This window comes from Nomascus leucogenys, chromosome 15 (genome assembly GCF_006542625.1).
Source record: "Nomascus leucogenys isolate Asia chromosome 15, Asia_NLE_v1, whole genome shotgun sequence".
Classification (NCBI taxonomy): domain Eukaryota; kingdom Metazoa; phylum Chordata; class Mammalia; order Primates; family Hylobatidae; genus Nomascus; species Nomascus leucogenys.
The window spans coordinates 17385416-17405871 of record NC_044395.1 but is presented as its reverse complement, the minus strand read 5'-3'; the positions used below and the strand labels follow the sequence as shown (position 1 = coordinate 17405871).

At 50.8% G+C, this 20456-nt stretch overlaps 1 protein-coding gene across 21 annotated transcripts in view; it reads left to right on the top strand.

Moving 5' to 3' along the window:
- The window catches only part of CEP164 (centrosomal protein 164), a 94507-nt gene extending 83599 nt beyond the window's left edge, over nt 1-10908 (top strand). For all 21 annotated transcript variants that reach the window (XM_030794782.1, XM_030794774.1, XM_030794787.1 and 18 more), the window contains 6 exons: nt 5533-5640; nt 6493-6607; nt 7257-7604; nt 8479-8545; nt 9447-9569; nt 9724-10908. In XM_030794782.1, the coding sequence (XP_030650642.1) occupies nt 5533-5640; nt 6493-6607; nt 7257-7604; nt 8479-8545; nt 9447-9569; nt 9724-9820 (858 nt within the window). In that variant the 3' untranslated portion in view covers nt 9821-10908. The remainder of the gene's footprint in view (nt 1-5532; nt 5641-6492; nt 6608-7256; nt 7605-8478; nt 8546-9446; nt 9570-9723) is intronic.
- The last annotated feature ends 9548 nt before the right edge of the window (nt 10909-20456 follow it).

Genomic DNA, 20456 nt, shown 5'->3' with positions numbered 1-20456 from the left:
TGCCACCATGCCCCATTAATTTTTGTATTTTTAGTAGAGATGGGGTTTCACCATGTTTGTCAGGCTGGTCTCGAGCGCCTGACCTCGTGATCCTCCTGGCTCAGCCTCCCAAAGTGTTGGGATTATAGGCCTGAGCCACCGCACCCAGCCTTGAGTGAGTTTCTTAATCTTGGGTTCTAATTTGATTGCACTGTGGTCTGAGAGACTGTTTGTTATGATTTCCGTTCTTTTGCATTTGCTGAGGAGTGTTTTACTTCCAATTATGTGGTCAGTTTTAGAATAAGCGCTATGTGGTGCTGAGAAGAATGTATATTCCATTGATTCCGAGTGGAGAGTTCTGTGGATGTCTATTAGGTCCACTTGGTCCAGAGCTGAGTTCAAGTCCTGAATATCCTTGTCAATTTTCTGTCTTGTTGATCTGTCTAATATTGACGGTGGGGTGTGGGAGTCTTAGTCTCTTTGTAGGTCTCTAACAACTTGCTTTATGCATCTGGGTGCTCCTGGGTGCATATATATTTTGGATAGTTAGCTCTTCTGCCTTTACCATTATGTAATGCCCTTCTTTGTCTTTTTTATCTTTGTTGGTTTAAAGTCTGTTTTATCAGAGACTAGGATTGCAACCCCTGCCTTTTTTTGCTTTCCATTTGCTTGGTAACTATCCCTCCATCTCTTTATTTTGAGCCTATGTGTGTCTTTGCACATGAGGTGGGTCTCCTGAATACAGCACACTGGTGGGTCTTGACTGTTTATCCAGTTTGCCAGTCTGTATCTTTTAATTGGGGGCATTTAGCCTGTTTACATTCAAGGTTAATATTGTTATGTGTGAATTGATCCTGTCATTATGATGCTAGCTGGTTATTTTGCCCATTAGTTGATGCAGTTTCTTCATAGCATCAATGGTCTTTACAATTTGGTATGCTTTTGCAGTAGCTGGTACCGGTTGTTCCTTTCCATGTTTAGTGCTTCCTTCAGGAGCTCTTGTAAGGCAAGCCTGGTGGTGACAAAATCTCTCAGCATTTGCTTGTCTGTATGGATTTTATTTCTCCTTCACTTGTGAAGCTTAGTTTGGCTGGATATGAAATTCTTTTCTTTAAGAATGTTGAATATCGGCCCCCACTCTCTTCTAGCTTGTAGGGTTTCTGCAGAGAGATCCGCTGTTAGTCTGATGGGCTTCTCTTTGTGGGTAGCCCGACCTTTCTCTCTGGCTGCCCTTAACATTTTTTCCTTCATTTCTACCTTGGTGAATCTGACGATTATGTGTCTTGGGGTTGCTCCTCTTGAGGAGTATCTTCGTGGTGTTCTCTGTATTTCCTGAATTTGAATGTTGGCCTGTCCTGCTAGGTTGGGGAAATTCTCCTGGATAATATCCTGAAGAGTGTTTTCCAGCTTGGTTCCATTCTCCCCATCACTTTCAGGTATACCAATCAAACATAGGTTTGGTCTTTTTACATAGTCCCATATTTCTTGGAGGCTTTGTTCGTTCCTTTTCATTCTTTTTTCTCTAATCTTGTCTTCATGCTTTATTTCATTGTTGATCTTCAATCTCTGATATCCTTTCTTCCACTTGATTGATACAGCTATTTATACTTGTATATGCTTCACGAAGTTCTTGTGCTTGTTTTTCAGCTCCATCAGGTCATTTATGTTCTTCTCTAAACTGGTTATTCTAGTTAGCAATTCCTCTAACCTTTTTACAAGATTCTTAGCTTCCTTGCATTGGGTTAGAACATGTGCCTTTAGTTCAGAGGAGTTTGTTATTACCCACCTTCTGAAGCCTACTTCTGTCAGTTTGTCAAACTCATTCTCTGTCCTGTTTTGTTCCCTTGCTGGTGAGGAGTTGTGATCCTTTGGAGGAGAACAGATATTCTAGTTTTTGGAATTTTCAGCATTTTTGTGCTGGTTTTTCCTCATCTTCATGGATTTATCTACCTTTGGTCTTTGATGTTGGTGACCTTCAGATGGGGTTTTTGTGTGGATGTCCTTTTTGTTGATGTTGATGCTATTCCTTTCTGTTTGTTAGTTTTCCTTCTAACAGGCCACTCTGCTGCAGGTCTGCTGGAGTTTGCTGGAGGTCCACTCTATACCCTATTTGCTTGGATATCACCAGCGGAGGCTGCAGAACAGCAAAGATTGCTGCCTTTTCCTTCCTCTGGAAGCTTCGTCCCAGAGGGGCACCCGCCAGATGGCAGCTGGAGCTCTCCTGTATGAGGTGTCTGTCGACCCCTGCTAGGCGGTGTCTCCCAGTCAGGAGGCACGGGGGTCAAGGACCCACTTGAGGAGGCAGTCTATCTCTTAGCAGAGCTCGAGTGCTGTGCTTGGAGATCTGCTGCTCTCTTCAGAGCCAGCAGGCAGGAATGTTTAAGTCTGCTGAAGCTGCGCCACAGCTGCCCCTTCCCTCAGGTGCTCTGTCCCAGGGAGATGGGAGTTTTATCTATAAGCCCCTGACCGGGGCTGCTGCCTTTCTTTCAGAGATGCCCTGCCTAGAGAGGAGGAATCTAGAGAGGCAGTCTGGCTATAGTGGCTTTGTGGAGCTGTGGCGGGCTCCGTCCAGTTTGAACTTCCTGGTGGCTTTGTTTACACTGTGAGGGGAAAACCACCTACTCAAGCCTCAGTAATGGCAGACGCCCTGCCCCCACCAAGCTCGAGCATCCCAGGTCGACTTCAGACTGCTGTGCTAGCAGCATGAATTTCAAGCCAGTGGATCTTAGCTTGCTGGGCTCTGTCGGGGTGGGATCTGGAACTAGACCACTTGGCTCCCTGGCTTCAGCCCCGTTTCCAGGGTAGTGAATGGTTCTGTCTCACTGGCATTCCAGGTGCCCCTGGGGTATGAAAAAACTCCTGCAGCTAGCTCGGTGTCTGCCCAAATGGCTGCCCAGTTTTGTGTTTGAAACCCAGGGCCCTGGTGGTGTAGGCACCCAAGGGAATCTCCTGGTCTGCAGGTTGCAAAGACTGTGGGAAAAGCATAGTATCTGGGCCGGAATGCACTGTCCCCAAAGTCACAGTCCCTCTTGTCTTCCCTTGGCTAGGGGAGGGAGTTCCCTGACCCCTTGTGCTTCCCGGGTGAGGTGACGCCCACCTTGTTTTGGCTTGCCCTCCATGGGCTGTACCCATTGTCTAACCAGCTCCAATGAGATAAGCCAGGTACCTCAGTTAGAAATGCAGAAATCACCTGCCTTCTACGTTGATCTCGCTGGAAGCTGCAGACTGGAGCTGTTCCTATTTGGCCATCTTGCCAGCCACCCCAGGGTTTTTCTTTTCTACTGCATCATCAGGCTGCAAATTTTCTGAACTTTTATACTCTGTTTTTCTTTTTAAAATGAAATACTTTTAACAGCACCCAAGTCACCTTTTGAATGCTTTGCTGCTTAGAAATTTCTTCCACCAGAGATACTAAGTCATCTCTCTCAAGGTCAAAGTTCCACAGATCTCTAGGGCCGGGGCAAAATGCTGCCAGTCCCTTTGCTAAAACATAACAAGGGTCACCTTTGCTCTAGTTCCCAACAAGTTCCTCATCTCCATCTGAGACCACCTCAGCCTGGACCTTATTGTTCATATCACTATCAGCATTTTTGTGAAAGCCATTCAACAAGTCTTTAGGAGGTTCCAAACTTTCCCACATTTTCCTGTCTTCTTCTGAGCCCTCCAAACTGTTCCAGCCTCTGCCTGTTACCCATTTCCAAAGTCGCTTCCACATTTTTGGGTATCTTTTCAGCAACACCCCACTCCTGGTACCAACTTACTGTATTAGTCCATTTTCATGCTGTGGATAAAGACATACCTAAAACTGGGAAGAAAAAGAGGTTTAATTGAACTTAAAGTTCCACTGGGGAAATGATTCTGGGGAAGCCTCAGAATCATGGCGGGAGGCAAAAGGCACTTCTCACATGGTGGTGGCAAGTGAAAATGAGGAAGAAGCAAAAGCAGAACCCCCTGCTAAGCCCATCAGATCTCGTGAGACTTATTCACTATCACGAGAACAGTATGGGGGAAATGGCCCCCATGATTCAGATTATTTCCCTCCAGGTCCCTCCCTCAACACATGGGAATTGTGGGAGTATAATTCAAGATGAGATTTGTGTGGAGACACAGAGCCAAACTATATCAATAACCGTTTATAATGTGCGAGGCAGTAGTAATAGTCCCATTTTCCTGGTGAAGAGTATGACTAATGTTTAGTACTTTCAAACGCAGTGCTTTGCCTTTCCATTCTGTCACACTAAAGACTTCATTCGTACATGAAAGTCTTTTGAACACACTTAGTGAAAGGCTTTGAGTTACTTACCTGCCCTGCTTCTTTGATAGCCTAATTTGCAATGAAAACACAGATACGTCATTATTATTAGTTGGGGTCACAGATCTTTGACCAGTTGAGGGTCCTGGCAGGGTGAGCTCTCTTGGATCACCTGGGCCCTTAGAAATCTGATAGTGCTCAGCCAGGCACAGTGGCTCATGCCTGTAATCCCAGCACTTTGGGAGGCTGAGGCGGGTGGATCACAAGGTCAGGAGTTCGAGACCAGACTGACCAACATGGTGAAACCCCGTCTCTACTAAAAATTAAAAACTTAGCTGGGTGTGGTGGTGCGCGCCTGTAATCCCAGCTACTCAGGGGGCTGAGGCAGGAGAATCGCTTGAACCCTGGAGGAGGTGGAGGTTGCAGTGAGCCAAGATCGCGCCACTGGACTCCAGCATGGGTGACAGAGCGAGACTGTATTTCAAAAAAAAAGAAAAGAAATGTGATGGTGTTCAGAACTGGTAAGGGGCTCAGGCCCCGATGGCCCCTAGGACTGGCTTGGGGTCAGCAGAGAGCAAGGGGCTGGAACAGACAGAGGGGCAGCTTCCCAGGGTTATATACATGCCACCCACGACCCTGTCATTGCTCTGCTTAACCCCTCTCAACCATGGTGGTGGTGGTGATGAGAGTAATCATAATTGGAGCAGTGATAATAATAACCATTTGCGGCTGATGTGGTGGCTCATGCCTGTAATCCCAGTGCTTTGGGAGGCTGAGGCTGGGGGATCACTTGATTTTGAGACCAGCCTGGCCAACATTGCAAAACTCTGTCTCTACAAAAAAAAAAAAAAAAAAAAAAAAAAAAGAAAAAAGAAAAAAAATAGCCAGGTGTGGTGGCACACATCTGTAGCTTCAGCTACTTGGGAGGCTGAGGTGGGAGGATTGCCTGAGCCCAGGAAGTTGAGGCTGCACTGAGCTGTAATCAGGCCACTGCACTCCAGCCTGGGTGATGGTGAGACCTCATCTCTAAAAACAATAATCATAATAAATAATAACCATTTGGTTAACAGTAACCATTTGAGAGTTTTTAAGGTGTGGGCATGGTGTTAAGCACGTAACATAGTAACATACTCTTTCTCTTGTAATTCTCATGACCCTGTGAAAAGTCATAGTTCTCTTTTCCAGATGAGAAAGCAGTCTATAGTAATTTGTTCAAGATCACCCAGTCAGCAAATGGCAGGGTTGGGACTCCAGCATCTGTGTGGGTAGTCATTTCTCCTCTGTTTTCTCCTTGGCTGCAGGAGACCAGGCACCTGGATGAGATGAAGTCGGCCATGCGGAAAGGCCACAACCTGCTGAAGAAGAAAGAGGAGAAGCTGAATCAGCTGGAGTCCTCTCTTTGGGAAGAGGTGCAGCCCCATGTCCACATAGCCCAGTGGGCCCCGGCCTTCCTCTTCTGTTCTTGGGATTGGGTTGAGTTCTTTGGTCCTGCATCAGGGGGAGTTGGGCCTCTAGGGCCCAGGATTGGGCAGTAGGCTTGTCTACTGGCTGATGAAGGTGGCAGTGGCTTCAGTTCTGAGTTTTTGAAGACACCTGTGGGTTTGGATACCTGTGCTGAATGGTCCTGAATATACCTGGAACCTCTTGCTAAAGGTGCCTGAGAAGAGGGCCGAGCCCTTACCCTGCCCTGGTCCCTTAGGAGGGGTGTGACCAGGGTGTCCGGAATGGACACACATGATAGGTTTTCCTGCCTGCCTTGGGACCTTGTGGACTTTCTTCTGGATGTCTGAGGCTTAGATGTAGCGGGGGAGGCCTAGGTGGAGTAACACTGCAGGGAGAGCTTACTGGAAAGGGTGGTGGGGGTCTGTGTGGGCCTGATGGCACTGTTGTCTATGTCTCAGGCATTTGGGACATATGCTGAGCCTTGCCTCCCTCCCACCCTGCTGTGAGGCAGCCTGTGTGATTCGCTTCACCCAGGGTGCCTGGTGGAACTCTGGGCCCCAGAGGAGTCTACTCACCAAGTCCTCAGTTCCCACACATCACAAGGGCGACAGCCTACATGCCACCTTGAATTTGTAGCAACAAAATTGCTAGGAGAACAAATGGAGATGGCTGTGTTTCATGGATTTGCATAAGAAAACCAGCTTAAAGACAAAACATACAGAAGAACCTAGCTTAGTGTCCTAGCCACTTCCTAGGAAGGAAAGAGGAAGGGTAGCATGCAGGAGGGGTGGGTCATAACTGCTGACTTTACCCCGCAGGCCTCAGATGAGGGCACTCTGGGAGGATCCCCCACCAAGAAGGCGGTGACCTTCGACCTTAGTGACATGGACAGCCTGAGCAGTGAAAGTTCCGAATCTTGTTCCCTGCCTCGCTGTGAGTGGTGGCAGCAGCAGAGGAGTGAGTGGGGGAGATGCGGGGTGAGGACCATGGTATCCATGGAATGGGAGGAACTTGGGGAACAGAAGAAGAGCCCCCTTCCCTCAGCCCTGCAGAGGGAGGCCTCTGTGAGCCAGTGTCTGGACCAGGTGCTCAGTCAATGCTGGGAAGGAATCAGTCCATCTAGGTTTGCTAGCACGTGGTGCTGAAAGGTCAGGGAAGCCCTCTGAATGCTGCAGAGCACTCTACGGTGTGACCACTGGCCCTGCTGGCCTCTTCTCTTCCAAGGCCTCCTTGAGGAGGCTTTTCTCTCTCAGCTGCTCTGGCCTGTATGTGACAGAAGAGCCCTCTCCCCTTCCTTCTCTCTGGGGTCCCGGGCCCTTCACCCAGGGCCTTGCCCTCGAAACCTGTTTCTCATGGCCAGCTTCTCACCTGCACTGTCTGGAACACAGAAGCCCTGCCATCCCTGACCCCCTCATAAGGTTGAGGGGCTGTTGTCTGGAGAAGCAGGGAGGGGTGGCCAGTAGGGTCCTCCATGACAGCTGTGTCTGGGAATGGTGTAGGGTCCTCCATGACAGCTGTGTCTGGGAATGGTCCAGGGTCCTGAGCTTAAGTCCCCTCCCACCATCCACCTCTTTTCTTTCAGTCAACTCAACCCTGAGTCTCACCTCCCGCAAGATCCATGGGATGAGCCACTCCCTCCGGCAGATCAGCAGCCAGCTGAGCAGCGTCCTCAGCATCCTGGACAGCCTCAACCCTCCGTCGCCGCCGCCGCTTCTCGCCTCCACGCCAGCCCAGCTCCCTCCCCGGGACCCTAAGAGCACCCCCACCCCCACGTACTATGGCTCCCTGGCCAGGTTCTCAGCCTTATCATCTGCTACACCCACGTCCACCCAATGGGCCTGGGATTCAGGGCGGGGGCCCAGGCTCCCCTCCTCTGTGGCTCAAACGGTGGACGACTTCCTGCTGGAGAAGTGGCGCAAGTATTTTCCATGTGAGCCCTACTCTGGGCGGAGCCTTCCCGCCTGCCTCCTCCTCCTCCTCCTCCTCTTCCTCTTCCTTCCTTTTCTTCTACCCTCTTTCTCCTGCTCCTTTTTTCCTCTTCCTCTTTTGCATCCCTTTGCCACACCTCTCCTCCCCCAACGTTGCCGTAGTCCATTGGTCCATTGACTCTACCTGTGGGTCCCTGGGGAAGGAGACATTGCAGGTGGCCCTGCAGCCAGTTCTATGGGTCTGGACGGTTTAGATGGAGCCTGGCTGACTGGGGCCTTTATTATGGATTCTGGAGCTCAGCAGAACCTAAAAGGTCATTGTTGTCATTATCTTAATAGCTACCATCTTGTGTAATACATTATGGGCCAAGCAGTTTATATATATTTTTTCATTTAGTTCTTAATTCTCTAACGTAGTAATTATTTATCCCCATTTTACAGATGAGGAAACTGAGTTTCAGAGAGGTTAGGTAGTATGCTCCAGGGTACCCAGTGAGTGAGTAAAAAACTCAGTTGTGACCCCATGTCTCTGTGACTCCAGGATTCTGCTTGGAACCTCTTGGTTCTGTGGCTAATTCTTGCTTCTGAGCCAGGTGGCCTTCCCAGGTCTCAGCCCTGCTGAGGATTATGAAAAGCCATAAAACACAAGGCATTTGAGGGAAAACAAAATATCTTCTTTCTACCCTAGCCCAAATTGAAAAGTAGATTAAGTTTTAAAAATAAAATAATATAGGACCATTCCTGTCTCTCACCTTTCTCTGGCCTCCAGCCACTGAAACTTTTCCTTTTATTGTTTATTCTGGGGAGGCAAGAGGTGCTGGTGGGCAGGGTGGTGACCACTGCCCGTTTCTGAGCCCTGTCCCCACGTTCTTCCAGCTGGCATCCCGCTGCTCAGCAACAGCCCTGCCCCACTGGAGAGCAGGCTGGGTTACGTGTCTGCCAGGTGAGCCTCCCTGGGGGCTGGTTGGGGTAGAACGTCATAGTCGAGCTGCTCACTGTGCCTCCCTGGGTGGGTGGACCTCTGAGGGGAGAAGACCTCCTGGTCTTACCGCAAGAAGTCAGGCAGGCCTCTAGTCCACAGAGCTGTCCCCACTTGCCTGGGTCTGAAGCACCCCTCCGTGACCAGGGGAAAGTCAAGTTCACACTGCCAAGGTCCCAGTGGGGAAGGCCTGGGCTTACCCCACCAACCCCCTGAGGAAACTGCCCTCTGGCCCCTGTGGGGAGGAGTCAGCCCCTGGTGGGACCCTGCCCCAGCCCCTCCCTCTAGCCCCTCCAGCCCCGGAGTCTGGCCTTTGTCTTTGCCCTTGAGCTCTTGTTTGCTTCCTGTGGCTCCCTTATTCCCCCAGTCCTGCTGAGCAACATCTGGAGTGAGAGGGACACCCTGTGGAGGAGACAGACGGGAAATTATTTAAACCTGTTATTAATTTTCCATTCATCTTATTCCTTGCCAAATGTTTCCCCCTCTCCCTCCCTTAGGCCGCTAACAATGAGTACCCCCCACCAACTCTTTGGCCAACTTGAGAGCTGACGCTGCCCAAGGATTGAGTTGACAGAGGGGAGCGCTTTGCTGATGAGATTGGCGGGAGCAGGCAGATGTGGGAGCCCAGAGCTTTGTATCAGTAGCACCCAGCAAGGGGGCAGAGGGCGTCCACCACCTTCCCGTTTGGGAACTGTTCTGGAGGGGCAGATGTTTTGAAGCTTTGACTTGCTAGGGACCTCGGAGAAGCTGCTCTGGTAGCTGAGAGGAAGAGGGAGGAGGCGACAGATGTGATGGCCTCTGTGCATCCTCTGTCACTTCCGCGCCCCCTCTCTCCCCTCCCCCATGCTCTCCTCTTCCTTCCCAGTGAGCAGCTCCGGGTCCTACAGCACTCCCATTCCCAAGTCCCTGAGGCGGGCAGCACCACCTTTCAGGGCATAATTGAGGCCAACCGGAGGTGGCTGGAACGTGTCAAGAACGACCCCAGGTTGTATCCTTTTACCTGGTTCCCAAACCGGGCTGGGCTGTGGGGCCCGTGCTTGTGCCCTGAGGGGCTGAGGAGGATCCTGTTCAGCCTTTGACCCTTTCATGGCCGCTGCCTGGCTATGCCCAGTGACTGCAGTTTTCCTTCACCTTGTGGCCAGACCTGTCTTCTCTTCAGCACCCAAGCCAAAAGCTACTTTGAGCCTCCTGCAGCTGGGCCTTGATGAGCACAACAGAGTGAAGGTGTATCGCTTCTGAGGCCCTGAGCAGGGACTTGGGGCAGCCCAGCCTCTCCTCCACCCAGACCAAGTGCCTGAGGAGCCACCTGCCTTCTTCCATCTGAGAAAGCACCCTCCTTCCCCCTTTGACTTGCATGAGCCACCAGGGACCAGGGGGTTGAGTGGAACAGTAAAGCCACACATTCTGTGACTACATAACCTATCTCGGGCTAAAATGTGTGGACTTGTACGAGCTCTTGTCATTGACATGGCAAGCTGGTGGTGTGTGGTGGCTGTGGGGTATCAGGGCCGGGAGCTCTTTGGGAGGAAGGGAGGTGTTAGAGGAGCTGCCTTCGGAGGCTCAGGGAGTCCCTTTGGAGCTGGTTGTTTCCTTGGCTGCAGCGCACTGCTCGGGGCTCCCAAGGAGGTTGTGCGTATGGTTCTTAGTTCATCGGGACAAAGACCCCCAGCATGTGTGTACCCTGGGACCCGGTTTCTCTGGGCTCACATCTATCTACAATACCTCAGCCTCAGATCAGACCCTTTCTTTTTTGTCTTTCTTTTCTTAATTTTTAAATGCCTCTTTTCTTGAGCATTCCGTCTCTCTTTTTGACTCTCTCAGGATTGGGCTCAGCTGTCCAGAGCCCTGCCGGAGGGTGCTGGGGCCTGTCCCTCTGGAGGCACTGTGTTTTCCTCGGGGGCTGTCCTCAGGAGTACCCCTCCTGCTCCCTGGGGCTCCTCAGGGAGCCATTTCAGCTGGAGTCTCAGGTCTCAAACACAGCTTCTCTGGGAGGCCAAAAAAAGACTGGGATGGCTTCTGGTCCTCATGATGGTTTTTATCCTCCTGGGAGACGTTGGGTATATTCATGGGCATTGTTTCCATCTGTCTTTTCTACCTGTGCCACCCCTGCCCTGATTCCGCGGCTGCCTCAGGCAGGCAGGCAAGGGGCTAGGCCGGTGCCCGGCCCTGGCAGCAAGGGATCTTGTGCAGTTGGAGATGCTGCCGTTGTGGCAGAGCATCGTGCAGCCCTGCTTCCATCAGCGGGCTCTGGGGTGGGGGCTTTGCAGGGGATGCTCTCTGATGTTTGTTCCGTTGTTTAAATAAAATGCACTTATTTTTGTTTTTTTGCAAGGTGTGGGGTTGCCCTTGCCTCTCTGACACACAAATTAACTCCTTCCTGTCCTCCAACTCATTTCTTGGTCATGGAATAAGAAACTGAGATCCAACTGGCTGTTGATCTCCTCAGATGCATTTTAGGCATCAGCCCACTACATAGAAAACTCCGTTTCATCATGTGGCTCATTCTATGTGCTTTGGGAATAGCTTATGTGGTACAGCCAACTCTAGTGATAATCCTGGGTGTTTTCTGCATCATTTAAATCTCTGCGGGTCCATTTTCTACAAGGCAGTCATGTAAATGTGTCTTCTTCTTTTAGGAGGCCTTTGCCTCCTTCCTGAGAAGGGAGGAAGGAAAAATGAATATTCATAGAACACTGCCCTATGTAGTATCTGATTTAATTGTCGCAACAATGTAGATATTGATGTAGATATTTTCTGCTCCATTTTTATGGATGAGGAGACCAAGGCTCAGAGAACCTTTACATGCCTGGGGTCCCCAGTAAAGTAGCTGAGCTCCCTACATGTGCAGTGCCCCCACACTCCATCCCTGCACCCCCAGAGCGCCGTCTTCCCTGCTGCCAGTCCTTGGGAAGTGCTGAATTCGCCATCTCTGCCTTTGCCCCTTAACTGCTCTCCCACCTACCAGCCGGAGACCCATGGTGCCATTTCCCAAAGGCTGATTGGTGTTTTCGCGGTGCAGACAAATGCAAGATGAGTCCCCCAAAGTCCCTAAGCTGGCAAAGTTAGCTGGGTTTTTCTGCTCCAGCGGTGTGAACAGCCTAAATACAGTCTTGGATTTGTAGCAACAGAATTGCTAGGAGAACAAACCAAGATGGCCACATGACATGGATTTGTATAAGAAAACCAACCTAAGGACAAAGCATGCAAAATAACCCAATTCTGTATCCTAGCCACTTTCTCGGGGGAAGGAAGAAAGGAAAGAAGGGAGGGAAGGGGAAGCAAGCTAACATTTGTTTTAGTGTTATTTCATCCATGAGGCAACTTAGGCTCAGAGAGGTGAAATCACTATAGCCCAAGGTCATACAGCGAATGACCCAGTATTTGAACCCAGATCTCTGAAAGTTGAGATCTGTGAACCAGGCTCTGCTGTGTCAGCATCTCCTATCCTCCTCCTGGCACACAGAACAGTCCTGTCCAGCTTGGTCTGAAGACCTGGGTTGCAGGAAGCGGGTGGCTTCTAGCTGGGGGAAAACCTCCTTGAGTTAGGGCTTACAAAGGGACTTTTTCAGAAGATTCCAAAATTGTCCCATCCCTCCTCTCATGAGTTTTAGCATCTAGCTGGGGAGACTAGAATCATAGATGTTTGGAGCTGAAAGGGGCCATTGAGTCCGCTTGGACTGCTGTGACAAAATACCATCAACCAGGTAGCTTTTAAACAACAACATTTATTTCTCACAATTCTGGAGGCTGAAAATCCAAGATCAAGGTGTTGACAAATTCAGTGTCTGGTGAGTGATTTCTAGTTCCTAGAGGGCACCTTCTGCGTCCTTACCTAGTAGAAGTGTAGGACTCTTGGCTCCTTCAGCCCCTTCTGAGGGCACTAATCCCAGTCATGAGGGCTGTGCCTTCACATCTGAATCACCTCCCCAAAGGCTGCACCTCCTCATATCATCACACTGGGAATTGGGTTTCATCATAGGAATTGGGGTCCATAGTGAGGCCTTATGGATTACTTGTTCAGTACATTCAGGTTTTGCAGTAGAGGAAACTGTCTAGAGAGGCTACATGAGTTGCCTCAAGTTGTAGCCACAGTGACAGAGGTGGGAATAGAACCAGTGTCCTAACTTTCTGGCCTGGAGCTTCAGAAAAGAGTTTTTTTTTTTTTAAAGGATATTCTTAGTAGACTATATGTTCACATGACTCTATATTCAAATGATATAAAAGTCACTCCATGAGTTATCTAGTGCTCCCCCTTGAAGGTAAAAAATACTACCAGTTCTTTCTGGAGATTTTATGCAAATAAAAAGAAGGGACACTTAGGATTCTCTTCCCCGTTACTGGTGGAGTATGGGCCACTCCTAACGTAGGATGGGACGATTGCCCAAAGCTCTGTCATGAGTGGTTGATTGTTTTCTTAAGGGAGCAATGCTGGGAATGATGATAGACGGCCCCCACTGACCCCTCCTGCCTCCCTGTCCCTCCAGTAAACTCCCACACAAAATAGCAGTATGAGGTGTGGGGAAATAATCTTGGCCTCCGTCCTGGGTTTACTTTCGACTCTGCCACCTACAAGCTGTCACCCGAACAAGTCCTTTCCGTTCCTGTGTCTTCCCTGGTCACAAGCGATAAGCCTGAACTCACACTCTGGGAATGAAGCAGGGTAGCGGCCTCTGCTTCAGTAACTCTGAAGGGTCTGCCTTGGGTGGGGAGTTGGCCTCATCCAGAGGGCTGCTGGAGGGCCAAGACAAGGCTCTGGTGGGGAGGTGTGCTACGAGGGGATTGCTGATCCCACCACCAGCTTTTTTGGGGGAGGTGGGGAAGTGATGGTTAAAAAATGGAGTTCCTGCTATCAGCCATGTCCTGATGAATTGGAAAGTCCCCTTCTTTCTCCTTTCCTCTTGCATCTCCTGCCTGCTTCCCCTGCCTGCCCTCCCATGACATGTGCCCTCTCCAGCAGGTATGTCACACAGCACCCCAAGGGAAGGGCAGTGTAATGCTCTTTTCCATGATGGACTACCACAGCCAGAGGAAGACAGGCCTTCCCTTCTTTTCTAGTTCTTTTTAGTTTGAAAACAATGCACTCTTATTTTCCCCTTCCAAGAAGCTGGTGGTTCACATGGGCCAGCACACACATTATCAAAGACCTAGTTTGTTTCTAGTAAATGAGTCCATTGAAGTGGGAGCCTTGGCCGGGCACGGTGGCTCACGCCTGTAATCCCAGCACTTTGGGAGGCGGAGATGGGTGGATTGAGATCGAGACCATCCTGGTCAACATGGTGAAACCCTGTCTCTACTAAAAATACAAAAATTAGCTGGGTGTGGTGGCACACACCTGTAGTCCCAGCTACCCAGGAGGCTGAGGCAGGAGAATTGCTTGAACCTGGGAGGCGGAGGCAACAGTGAGCCGAGATTGCACCACTGCACTCCAGCCTGGGCAACAGAGTGAGACTGTGTCTCCAAAAAAAAAAAAAAAAAGACAAAAGAAAAGAAAGAACATAAATGAAATAGGAGGCTTAATTTATTTGAGACATATTACAGCTACCCTGAAAAGGAGAGAGGTGCTGGTGCTCTGCGGCGATAAGCACTCCTCACATCACAGTAGGGTTGAGGAGACGGCAGACATTTGTAAATATGAGTCTTTGTAATTTAGAATCTGCCAACATTTTCTATCAGGTGGGAGGAGAGGAAATGGCCACACGCGAACACACACACACACACCCCATAGCGCGCTTAGCTCCACTGTGGGTTAGAAAGTCCATGTCTTGGCCGGGCGCAGTGGCTCACGCTTGTAATCCCAGCACTTTGGGAGGCCGAGGCGGGTGAATCACGAGGTCAGGAGATCGAGACCACGGTGAAACCCCGTCTCTACTAAAAATATAAAAAAAAAATTAGCCGGGCGTGGTGGCGGGCGCCTGTAGTCCCAGCTACTCGGAGAGGCTGAGGCAGAATGGCGTGAACCCGGGAGGCGGAGCTTGCAATGAGCCGAGATTGTGCCACTGCACTCCAGCCTGGGCGACAGAGCGAGACTCTGTCTCAAAAAAAAAAAAAAAAAAAAAAAAAGTCCATGTCTTACATTGAGTAGAACCCCAGCTCTTGGTTTTGGGGTCATATTACACTGTCCCCATCAAACTTATCACCCTGATTGTTGTCAGTGCTTTTAGAAGATGTAGTAGCATTTCTTCTAGAGAGGGTGTAGGAGTCTCCTTGCCCAGCAGCCCTCAAAGTCCTGATCCTCCTTCCCTATGGGGCCCTACGAAGGCACACTCCCTGGAGAGTTCAATAGTTTCTTCTCTCCCTTTCCAGGGTCTCTGAGGCTAGTGTGACTGTTGAGAGGCTCCCAGCCATGCTGTCTCTGACCCTCAGGCTTGGGTTGGGATCCCAGCGCTCCTTGAAATAGAGCAAAGGTGATGGGTTGCAGAGTGTCTGTGGAGGTGCTGGTGCGTGAGAGCATAACAATAGAAAAGGCTCCTGCACATAACCTTTGGGATGGACCCATGGCCCCAGTTTGGAGGCGAGGGTTAGGACAAGATGGCCCCGAAGGAAGGATCGCCTCCCATCTTCCTTGGTTGGGTCAAATCAGCTGGTTAATGTCCTCTCCCTTTTGATTTTTTTTGAAAGAACCATATCACTTACATCCAAATCCATACATCAATTGTTTCCCCCTGGCCTTGAATTCTGATCAGATAGGGGGACTGGATCTGGATCATTGGGATGATTGATCTGGAGCTGGGAGAGAGCTGCTGTTTCATTAAGTCAGCTCAGCCATAGCCCCCACCCTGGAAACCTTACTATCTCTCCAGCAGCCTTCTAACTCTTCAGGGAGAGCCCTTTGGTCTGTGATGAATTGGTTTATGGGTAGGCAGCACAGCCTGGGAGGGGCTGCCCCCATCTCCAGGAAGCACAGCTCCTCTCCTCGCTCGGGCAGGATGGGGTGCAGGTAGTGCTCTCCTAGTTTTAAAAATTCTAGGATAGGAGAGGTCAGTCTGCCTCATGGCTTTTGCTCTGTGGAGTAGAGCAGAGGGCATTGGAGACATTTCTGATTGCCCCTGCTGAAGAGAGGGATACCTGTCCTTGGGAGGTAAGAAGCAGAGGGACAGTTTGGTGAGTCTCACTCTCAGGGTTAAAAGCAGGGAGGCTATGAATCGAACAAGGATTTCCACATTATCCTTTATAAAGAGGTTGTGAGGATGCAAGAAGTCCTTAGAACAGTGTTCGGCACATAGTAAGGCCTCAATAAATGTGAGCTGTTGGTATTGTCGTTGCCCTGGCAGGGAAGTCGGGAACCATAACAGAGACTCTGCAACCTGTGTGACTTCCCATGAGTAACTGCAAAAGTCTTGGACACAGAGGACAAGACAGATGGCAAAGAAAACGCTTGCTGGGGGACTGTGTTCCTCTTCATGGCCAGTTGTGTGTGAGAGGGAGAGAGAGAGGGAAGTGGAAAGTTTAGGCCCCGGGGGCTGGCAGGCAGGAGGCAGAACAGAGCCCGTCAGGCTTGAGACGGTGCCCTGGGTTGGAGTACAGGACGGTCTCCCGGGGTTCCCCACGAGAAGCCAACTCCTATCCGCTGCGTGGACCTTGGAGACTGAGAACATAGGCTCCACTGCTCTCTCTCCTAGTGACCCGTACCCCTGTAGGGCCGCTGCTGGGGCAGCTTGGGCACCTAGGCCTGGAAAGGGGCAAAGGTAGGGAATGGAGCTGGGACTCTCTTGGATTACCTATTATGTTAGGCTGGCTTCAAGGCTCTATCTCATGCCTCCAAAAGACCTGGGCTCAAATTCCGACCCCCAGTCACTAGTGGAGTATCTTTGGGAAATGATCCTCTCCCTAAGCCTCAGTTTCCTTATTTGTATAATGGAGTAGAAGATACCACACACACAGAGGATGAGTGAAATAACCTAGGACGAGTACTCTAGGTGAAGCACCTTGTAAACTACAGAGCGTTGTGGAAATGCAACTGTTTATTGAACGTCTGCTTGAATGCCTCCAAGGACAAGGTGCTCATCATCACCCCCCGAGGTAGCCAGTCCTGCTGTTGAGCAGTTCTGAACTGGCTGCTGGGGAGTCTTCTCTTATAGTTCTGCTGTGGACTCGCACAGAAAAAAATGTCCCTCTACTTCTTCCACATGATAGAATGAAATAGGGTCACAGGACCCTCTCCTGTCTGCTGCTTGTCCCCCTTATGAACACACATGAGTGTATGCACACGCAGGGGTTAAAGTGTAATGCATGCACATTTGGATTCTCACAGGGCCTCTTACTAATAAAGTAGCCTCTGTTTACTTACTGCCGGCCAGTGCAAAAGCCTTTACCTATCTACAGCTCTCAGAGATCCTCATAGCAATCCTATGAGGTAGACAATGATCTCCACCTTACAAGATGAAAAAAAAAAGTGAGAGAGCCTTGGAAGGTTAAGCTAGTAGGTTGCAGAATGAGAGTGCAAACCAATGGCCTGTAGTGCACTTGCTCATGTTGGCACTTGTGTGGACAGTGCACACCCTCATGAGTATGCGCCCTCCCTCCCGGCACAGGGATTGGAGGGTGAGGTTGGGGGCTGAGAAGGAGGTCCGGGGCAGCCTCTTTCTTCATGTGAAGAGGGAAGTTCTCCCCAGGGAAGGCCTTCTGCTCTACCCTTTCTCCTCCTCCTACCTGCTCTCTTCTGCTTCAGAGGCCAGCAGAGTCTGACTAAAGGCAAGACAGCGGTGGTACCTTCAAATAAATAGCTGCTGTCTCATCCTCAGCCCCATTTCCTCTTGGAGAAAATTGGCAGGCCCTGGGGCCACAACAGCATCCACTCTGCTGTAGCCACAAAGAAAAGATGCTAAGGGCAGTGCCCGGGTGCTTCCCTCCTCAGAAACCTCCTCCTGGGGGCAGTCAGACAGATCTGTGGCTCTGCCATTGACCACCTTTGTGCTCTGGACAAGTGACGGTCCAGCGACTCAGCGTCGGTGTCTTCATCTGAGAATGAGCTCATTCCATGCGCCCTGGAACATCTGCTGGGCTGCCTGTTCTCACTCCATGCCCCCAGCGCCTGGGAAGTGTCAAGCACACAGTAGGCCTCCCTAAGCAGTAGGTATTCCTGCATCTAAGGCCCGTGATGAATTCCCTCCCACTCCCCGGCAACGCGGACCTTACCCTTTTCTTAAGCTCTGCCCAGGGACACCCTGAAGCCCTACAAAGGCCCTACCTCCTAAAAGGAATCCCTGCTTGGCTCGAGGGCGATCTGACCCAGGCGGTTCCTTGGAGTCTGGGCTGGGCTGCGGTGACACCCCTGGTGCCCCAAAATCCACCGTGCACTCCTCTAGTCTCTGAATCCCCATGGAGGGGTGTCAGAGCCTGGCAGGCGTGGGACCTGTGGCCTCCTGGGGAAGAAGGAGGCTGAGGTGGGCAGGACCTAGGGTGTCAGGCAGAGTCAGACACTGTAGAAACGCCTGGGGGAGGGTGGGGATGGGAGACTTGCAGTCTAAGCTTGTGGGACCTGCCGAGTCCCCTCTCCCTTGGTGTTGCCGACAGAGCCCCGCAGTGGCTGGGGGCCTGGCTTTCGCGCGGGGCGTTGGTACGAGGCAGCTGGCCGCAGCAGTGGCTTGTGGTGGCTGCCCGGGTGCTGAGCCCGGATGTGTCCAGTCAGAGCGCGCGCTGGAGATGCCACTTGTCACAAAGGCGCTGGTGGGGCTCAGTTGGGGACACGCAGGGCCATGCCTGGAACGGTGCCGTCCACCTCCACTGGGCCCAGGAAGGTTGGAGCTCAAGAGGGAAAGAATGGCACCCACAGAGGCAGGACGTCTTAGGGCAGAGCTCGCCATCCGGGTGATGCCTCCTGGGGGAGGTGAGGCATTGGCCCAGCACGGATGGGGTGGCATTTTACTTCGTCGTCCACCCTTTCGGGTGACTCCCAGGAGTTGGGGGCCAAGTGCCAGCTCTTGGTTGGGACCCATGACAGTGCATTTGAGGACATCAGAGGCCTTCAGAGCTTCCCTTTCTGTAGAGGCTGTGAATCCTCTTGGTGACCTTCGGTAGGTTGTCTAGGGCAGCAAGGGACCTTCATATCCCACCTGCTTCCCTGGACATAAATCTGGGCAGGAAAACAAACAAACAAACAAAAGTTGGGCATGGTGTTCCACTCCTGTAGTCCCAGCAACTCGGGAGGCTGAGGCAGGAGGATCGCTCGAGGCCAGGAATTCCAGGTTGAGCGCACCATGATTGCGTCACTGTACTCCAGCCTGGGCGACAGCAAAACCCTGACTCAAAAAAAAAAAAAAAAAAAAAAAAAAAGAAAGAAAGAAAAGAAGAAACAACAACAGCAACAACAAAACCTGGGCAGATCAGGCAAATCCTGGCTTTCCTGGAATCTGACCCTCTGGTCTGACGGTTTGTATCTTGTCTAATCCCCATTTCATAGTTAAAAGTTCTTTAACCTCATTATTTCCTTTCAGTCTTAACAACCTGGCAGCGTGGGAGTTACTCTCCCATTTCATAGAAGAGGAAACTGAGGCCCACGAGGGCGAAGCTGCTTTCCTGGTGTCACAGAGCTGGCAAGGGAGCAGCAGGATTGACTCTGCAGCCCCTGTGTTGCCATCGCAGTGCTCGCCACACAGTAGGAGCTCTACACATGCTGCCTTCCAGGGGCCGCCTGGCTTTCTGGAAAGGATCCGAAGTGGTTTGGTGAGCACTGGCTTTGGAATTCAAGCCCTGGCTGATGCCTCTTGCCAGCTGAGTGGCCTTGTACAAGTCACCTGACCTCTTTGACTTCTTTCTTAGCCAATAAAATGGAGATCATGCATCTTCAGGGCAGAAATTACAAACATATTAATTTCCCATCCATAGATCCTTCCCACCTCCTCTGCTTCCCGTGTGCCCAACTGTTGCTGTTTCCTAATGGAAAATGGGGGGAAATGAATGCGAGAGAATATTCCCCAGAGGAGAGGAGGGCGGAGCAGAGCAGGGCTGGAGCAGAGCAGGCAGTGTGTGGGGGGATGCAGGAGGCACAGGCCCCATAGGGTGTCAGTGGGTGTCACATCTGCTCTTCGGACCCCTTCAGGATCACAAAAACAAAAGCAGATAACTTGAGTTATTTAAAACTTTCTTTTTGGTGGCTGAGTGGATTGAGGTTCTTTGAGTAGCACTACGGCCCCGAGACACAACCACCTGGGTTTTGTGCTCATAGGAGTTACTCTTTTTTACAGGGTGGTGGTAAAACTAGGAGAGTATCCGTGCTGAGTGGTTATCAGGGTGCTTGACACAGGTAGACTCTCAGCAAATGGCAGCAGGCATGATGGTATTCCGTTGTGTTGTTTTCTTGTACCTTGGGGACACTATGCGGAGAGAACCAGTGTTTCAGGAGATCTCGGCCTTCACTGGTCTACTCCTTGCCCGTTTCTCCCACTGTTTACCTTTTGTTCATCTATATCTAACATATGTTGTGCTCCTATTAAGTCAGGCACTGTCCCTTCTCTGGAAGAGACAGTGGGACGCTTCTCTGCCCTTGGGGAGCCTGTCTGCTGAGGACGATGTTCAAATACCATCTGTGGAGGGCTTCTGAGTTGGGAAGGGGTGAGACTTGTTTTGTGGTGCCCCCAGGAGTGGCAGTACCGAGCCTTGTGAGTAGAAGTTGGAGGGGCCCCCTAAGCTTAGTGTGAGGGAGGTTTTGCTGGTAGAGCTGTCACAGGTGAGATGTGCTGGCTGGGGAAGTGATGAGTTCTCCATCAGGAAGTGTGCACGGGAAGGCCAGACCACTCTTGCTGATTGCAGATGGAATTCCCAATTTGGGTGGAAGCGTGGACTAGGTGGCGTTGATGGTCTCTTTGAGTCCTGAGATTGTGTGATTCTTAGAGACATGAAAACCAAGTATGGATCACCTCCAGGGTAGTCCAGCTGG